At 65.2% G+C, this 6,271-nt stretch overlaps 2 protein-coding genes across 2 annotated transcripts; one reads left to right on the top strand and one right to left on the bottom strand.

The window, feature by feature from the left end:
• Nucleotides 1-1,088: 1,088 nt before the first annotated feature.
• On the bottom strand, nt 1,089-3,736 carry EMIHUDRAFT_435560 (hypothetical protein). The gene is made up of 5 exons (XM_005776475.1): nt 3,568-3,736; nt 2,844-3,499; nt 2,028-2,762; nt 1,836-1,902; nt 1,089-1,795 (listed from the first exon to the last, which is right to left on the bottom strand). Exons 1-5 carry the CDS (start codon nt 3,706-3,708, stop codon nt 1,631-1,633), a joined length of 1,764 nt encoding a protein of 587 aa, XP_005776532.1. The 5' UTR covers nt 3,709-3,736; the 3' UTR covers nt 1,089-1,630.
• A 131-nt stretch (nt 3,737-3,867) lies between these two features.
• On the top strand, nt 3,868-5,447 carry EMIHUDRAFT_207210 (hypothetical protein; the record flags this gene model as incomplete). The annotated part of the gene is made up of 4 exons (XM_005776474.1): nt 3,868-4,249; nt 4,321-4,368; nt 4,535-4,645; nt 5,329-5,447. The coding sequence occupies 4 exons, from the start codon at nt 3,868-3,870 to the stop codon at nt 5,445-5,447; spliced, it is 660 nt and encodes a 219-aa protein (XP_005776531.1).
• Between the last annotated feature and the right edge of the window lie 824 nt (nt 5,448-6,271).

Genomic DNA, 6,271 nt, shown 5'->3' with positions numbered 1-6,271 from the left:
GCGCACTCGTCATGAGGTCAGCCCAGGAGAAGCTCTGCCCGTTTAGCCGCGGCACAAACGTCCGCCAAGGCACCCTCGCAACCTCGGGCACCGGACGCCACAGATCGTGCAGCGCCGCGAGCAGTGCGACGAACGCAAAGAACTGGCTGCGGAGCAGCACGAACAGCGTTCCACGTAGATGGGCGGCAAGGCAAGCCCCGCAGAGGAAGAGAGAGCTGAACAAGATCGTCGCAAAGCGAGACCAACGCACGCAGGGGTGGGCGTACTGCCGGTTGAAGGCGAAACATATTGCGGTATCAGAGGTGAGGGTCCACTCCTTCCTGTTCTGGATCACCTCGCGTAGCGACCAGACAAACACAAGGAGATTTGCGGCGACGCTCACGGTAATGCAACCAAACATGCTGGCATAGACTTTATCCTGCGGGTCCCAGCCCTCCCACGAGGATGCCAGCTTGGCCTGTTGAGCTTGGACGCAGGCAACCTCCGCATCGCAGGGGCGTTCTGCGCATAGAGCGGTGCAATGCGGCGGTCAGCAAACGAGACGGTTGCACGGCTACGGGGCCGGGGATCAACAAGCCGCTCACTGGGGCACACGTCGGCAGTCATACGCTTGCACCGCTCCCCCTCCGTCTCAGAGTGCACCTCAACGAGCAGCGAGTAAGCCGAAAGCGCGACGAGGAGGAGAAACTTGAGCTCGGCGAGGCTTCGAAGGACGACTCGCAATATTGCCGACGCGCGGCCCGGGCGGCCCGTCGGCATGCAGGTGGTTTGCGGACGGGCGGATAACCCCAAACTCCTCTTGGGAAGCGCCCCAGGAAGCGCCCCCCTGTCCACATCGGTAGAGCTCTACTGCTAGCAGGCTGAACCGTGTGCGGGGTAACCCGCGCACGGGTGAAGTTCACGGGTTCGAGTTGTCCAACATTGAGCAGCGGAGGTGTGCCGAGGGGGAGGGGCGGTAAGTCGTCGACCTCGTCGTCGCCCGGCGCTGCTTGCATGCAGCAAGCACCGGCCAGACCATGGCGATGGCGCTAAGAGGGTAAAGGCTCCTCTTTTCCGCGCGCCCCCCCCGCAAGGGAAGGCGCGCGATACACGTACTCGAGAGTTTCTCCCCCTTAAGCTAAATAAAAGTACGTACTCGAGTTTTCGCGCGCGCAGAGCTGGCAGCTCGTGGGTCGTGCGCGCGAGAACGGCCGCGCGTCCGCGTGCCGGGCTGCCGGCGGGGTAGCCCGCGCACGCCCGGCAGACTGCCGCATGTGGGCTGCTGTGTGAAGCTGAAGGAAGACTCCGAAACTCGCCACCGCCTAGTGCAGACTCACGAGGGCGCGCGACGGAGCAATCCTATTCCCATACCCCCTCCCCTCCTCCATGGCCGTGGCTACCCCGGCACATGGCCGACCGGTGTACGTCCCCCGCCCTCCGCCAGATCTCACCTCATGCGCGTACCGAATGCTTTGCAGCCGACTGTCTTGAGCGACGCGGCCCAGCAAGTGCGGAGCACCTTCCCGAGACCACCTCCGAGACCCGTCCCGAGGTAGAGGGCGGCGCATGCGCGAACCCCCCGCCGCCCGCTGCGAGCGCCGGAGAAGGCGCATCGCGCGAGGAATGCGGGGCCCCGGGCGCGCCTGCCGGCTCAGGGGGCGGTGGGGGCATCCTCGAGAATCAGGGCGTTGATGATCGCCTCGATGATGTAGATGGAGAGCTTGCGGCCGGGGCAGATGCGCGGGTACTGCGCGGCGAGTGCGTCGGGTTCGGGGCCCGGCGCGGTCGACTTGAAGGCGCCGTTCCACGTGAGCGCCTACAAAGAAGAATTCAGAGACGGATGCAAAGAAGGACACGTGCCCCGGGGGGAGGCGCCTCGCGAGACGGAAGGCGCGAGGCGCGCGCGCGGCGCCTGGCCCAGTTCTGCACAGCTCGGTCTAGGAGGTGTCTAGGAGGTGTCTAGGAGGTGTCTAGGAAGTGTCTAGGAGGTGTCGAGGAGGTGTGCAGGAGGCTAGGATGGGAGGGCCTTGTCCAGCTCTTCGCGGGACGGGTTGAAGGTCTGCGGCTCAGCGAACGTTGTCGGGTCTCGATTGGCCATCGACAGGGTGTACTGGTTGAGCGTTCCCTTGGGGAAGGTCGTCTCCTTGTTTCCGCCGCACGCGTTTGGGCAGCCGACGCCGTTGTAGAGCAGGATCGTCTTCTCGGCGACGAAGGAGGTGGTGGCGGAGGTGACGGGAGGGTCGAGGCGGCAGACCTCGCGGATGAAGTTGTGCCGCGTGGAGGAGTCGCCGTCCTTCCACATCGCGAAGCCGTCGTAGCCGGGCGGGAAAGTGACCAGCCCGTCCCCAATCTCGCCCGTCTTGCCCTGAAGGAACTGGCCCGTCGACTCGACGCCGGCCGAGGTGCCGCCGATGCCGGCAAAGCCAAAGATGAAGAAGACCTTGTCCATGAGCTCGACGCCGTACTCGCTGCGGTACTGCACGGGCAGCTGGCTGTTCATTTTCTCGAAGGGCGCGCGCAGCCTGTGCTTGTCGACGAGGTCCGCCGAGTCCTTTCGGAGCCCCTTGACTCTGCCGATCAGGAAGTTGAAGAGGAAGCGCTGCAGCAGCCGCGGCAGCACCCAGTAGGCGGCATACCCGCGCCAGTTGACCATCTGCGAGACCTCGTCTGGGCTCAGCCAGATCGGCTCGTACTCTGCGTGGTCCCAGTTGGCCGGCACAGAGCGGTCGAGGCCAGTGGAGCCGATGGTGCCTCCCTCCGCGTACGCGTCGAAGATGACGTACCTGTCCGTGGGGGCGAGCTTGTGAGGCAGCCGTGAGGTGGCCCGTGCGCCCTAGCGCTCTCTGCCCCCACGGGTGGCGCACATGACGCACTGCACGACGAGGCCGTTGAGGTACTCCTTGTCGTCGAGCTTGGAGCGGTCCGGCACGACCCCATTCTTCTTGAGGTACGGCCCGATGTTCTGCAGCCGCTCGTAGTAGCCGGGGTTGCCCGCAAAGAAGATCTTGTGGAACTCTTGCCGCATCCACCACCACTCGTTCTTCTCCTCCGCGGCAGGGCTCGCCTCGGCCTCAGGGCTCTTGCCCGAGTTTGGCAAGAAGATGAGGATCCCCTTGGGGAAGAGGTCGGGAATGGCGGCGGCGATGCAGCCGAAGGCCGCCTTGCGCGCCTGGCTGCCCTTCTGGATCGCGTCGACCATGGCGTAGGTCCACGCCCAGACGCCCTCGCCGTGGTACCAGTACTCCCCCTTCCCGAAGGCCGCCCACTCCCACCGGAACAGACGCAGCCGCGACCCGCCGCCCGTGCAGGGGAGGATGAGGGCGAGCAGGCCGGTCAGCACGTAACGCCACCACGTCCACGCGAGAAGGAACGGCCGCCCGCACCCGACCGACTGGGCCGCCCACCACGAATAGTTGCGGTAGACGATCGGCAGCAGAGCGCCGAAGATCGCCTGCAGGATGTTGAGAGGCAGCAGCAGCCACATGCCGATCACGGAGGCCCAGGACGCGTCCGCAGACACCTACAGAGCGCGCACGCCGCGCGTCAGCGCGCCGGCGACGCTTCGGGGGCACAAGAGAGATGACGCACGTTCTCGGGCGGCTTGGAGAGCACGTTGGTTTCGATGTTGCCCCACGGGGCTTCGCCGGTCGTCACAGCGTTCACCTTCGCGGCGTTGCGTTTCCTTGCCATGTATGCTTCCGAGGGCTTCGCGGAAGTGGGCTTGCTCATGCGAAGAGAGCAATGAGCGCGCCTAGCAAGCTCCCACTCTCCTTGCTCGGCCGCGCCGGCGAGCCATATTTTCTTTTCTTCAAGTCCCTAAGTCAAGAAAACGCTTCCTGCTCCAAGGTTTCATTTACCAAAAAAGAAAAGGCAGCGCATACACGTGTAATGGCGCTCGCAGTCTATTACCCGCCTCCTCTCGACGTCGGCCCCCCTCCGCCGCCGAGCCGCCGCCTGACTTCGGCCCGCCGCCGCCTCGCGCGGCTGCGGTCCAGCCCGGCCCGCGAGGCGCTCGAGGTGGCGCGGCAGCTCGAGGCGAACGGATTTGCAGTGCTGGACGGCTTTCTCGGCGCCGCCGCAATGGGAGCCGTGCGGGACGAGCTCGAGGGCCGCGGACTCTGCGACAGCGGCGGTGCAGCGTCAGGCCAGGTGCGCTCGGGCCGCGTCTCGGCCCTCCGCTCGGACGTCTCGCGCTGGCAGCGCGTCGACGGCAGCGGTGGGAGGGTCGGCCTGCTGAGACCGCTTGACCTCCTCGCAAACCGCACTGACGGTGTGCTTGATTGTCCCATACAACCAGTGGGCATGAAACGCCATTCCACGGTCCGTGGGTACTACCGTCAGGGCTCGTCGCTGCGCTGAGGGACCACGCCGGCAGCGCGCCTCTGGCCGGTACGCACTGGCGCTCCGCGGACGCGATGCTGGCTTGCTTTCCACCCAACGGCACCGGGCCCTCGCTGCCAAACACAGCACCCGCGTCCTCCGACCGGCGTTGCCTCCCCCCCCTCCCCCTCCCTCTCCCTCCATCCCCCAGGCACCCGTTACGTGCGACACCTAGACAACGTTTGCTCGGGCGGCGCGGGCGCGCGGTGCAACGGGCGGCGCGCCACCGCCGTCTACTACCTGAATCCGCCCGCAGAGGCGCAGCTTCGCTTCTCTCTTGGCCACTGTCACGGACCCTTCTCGGACCTTTCTCGGGCCCTTCTCTCGGTCCTTCTTGTAGGACCCGACGCACGGCGCCCTCCGCCTCTTCTCGCCCGGCCTGCCCACCTCGCCGCCGCTGGCCGACATCGAGCCGCGCCTTGGCCACGTCCACGACACGTCCAGGACACGTCCGAGACATGGCCACAGGTCGACATCGAGCCGCTCGCCGACCGGCTCGTCCTCTTCCTCTCGGACGAGCGGGTTCCGCATGCCGTGCTGCCGACCGGGCCAAGCCAGCGTCGCCTCGCCGTGACGCTCTGGTACTTTGACGCGGCGGAGGAGGCGGCGGCGGCGGCGGGCAACGCCAACGGCGAGGGGCGGCCGAGGCTGAGCCGAGTGGCCCCGCACGCGGGGTTTGATGACTTGGGCGTCTCAAGAGTATGTGGGCTTGCAGAGGAGCTGGGCGAGGAGTGTGAGAGTGAGTTGTTGTGACAGAGAGCAAAAAGTGGTCTAGCACACGCACAGAAACTTAGTGTACCTTACGGCCCAGTCGCGTCGCGTAACGTCCCGGGCCCGCCCAGGCCCACTGAGCACTGTCGCACTGAGCTGTGGTCGTTTCCAGAGTGCAGAGACATCCTCTGGGCCGGCGCGGGGGCCCCAGAGGGTGTCCATGCGGGGGGGGGGATGGGGTCCCATGGCCCGCCGCAGGCGCCGATTTTTTGGATTTTTTGGCCATTTTTACTTGTTTTCATGTGGGAATTCGGCTTCCTTGCGGCCATGCTATCACGCCTTGCGACAGCCTGTCGGCGCTGCTGACCGTGCCATGATGCACAATTGATCACCTGCATAGCTCGCGGCCTTAGTATCAAGCATTCAGTGACGACCTGATCCTACGGCCAGTAGGAAGGTGTCCTTCCATCGTGTGCACGCTTCTGACGCAATGCGCGTCGCCTCGGATTGGCTGCTGGCACTCTCGAGGCTATGCCTACACAGCCTCGCGCGCATCCATGGGCAGTCAAGAGGGACCACGCACCTTCTCAGGACAGCGCCGGTGCCTCTCTCTTGGACCGGCAAACTTGGTGGTCTCGTGTCACCAATGTGGGACCAGTGCGGCATCGCGCCATCGACAGCTCTGAACTGCGCCTCACCACTGACCGGGAAGGCCGCCAAGTGGGCCAGCACAGGTCGCACATTGTGGCAGCAGTCAGCAGCGCATGTCTGATAGCTAGAGCAGCAGCGTCAGGGTCGCAGGGTCGGATCGTGTCAAGCCTCTCGCCCGGCCGGCTGCGTGCAGACGTCGGCCTGTCTGCTGTGGAGTGATCTGTCGGCGGTCAGTACGACCGATCAGGTCGGAGTTTTCTGATGGTTGGAGGGTCTATCTGTATGTACTCCTCGAGATCTTTCCAAATCTGCCCTCTGTTAGACCGTTAGATCGGGAAGTCGGTGCTAATAGAGACTAATAGAGCCGGGGCCCCGTTTCCGCACTGCTGCGCGGCGCACGGTGCCTCCGGGGGCCCCCGCGCCCCCCCAGAGGAGACATCCAAGAAGAACGCTACTCGCTAGCGGCTAGCGCGCCACATGGGAAGGCTTCGTGAAGGATGGAGGATTTAAATGCGTCGAACAAAGAAGAGGCCACGGGAGGAGCCGGCAG

This window comes from Emiliania huxleyi, assembly GCF_000372725.1.
Source record: "Emiliania huxleyi CCMP1516 unplaced genomic scaffold EMIHUscaffold_28, whole genome shotgun sequence".
NCBI classification, from domain to species: Eukaryota; Haptophyta; order Isochrysidales; family Noelaerhabdaceae; genus Emiliania; species Emiliania huxleyi.
The sequence above is the reverse complement of the archived record's forward strand: the minus strand, read 5'-3'. Positions and strand labels throughout refer to the sequence as shown.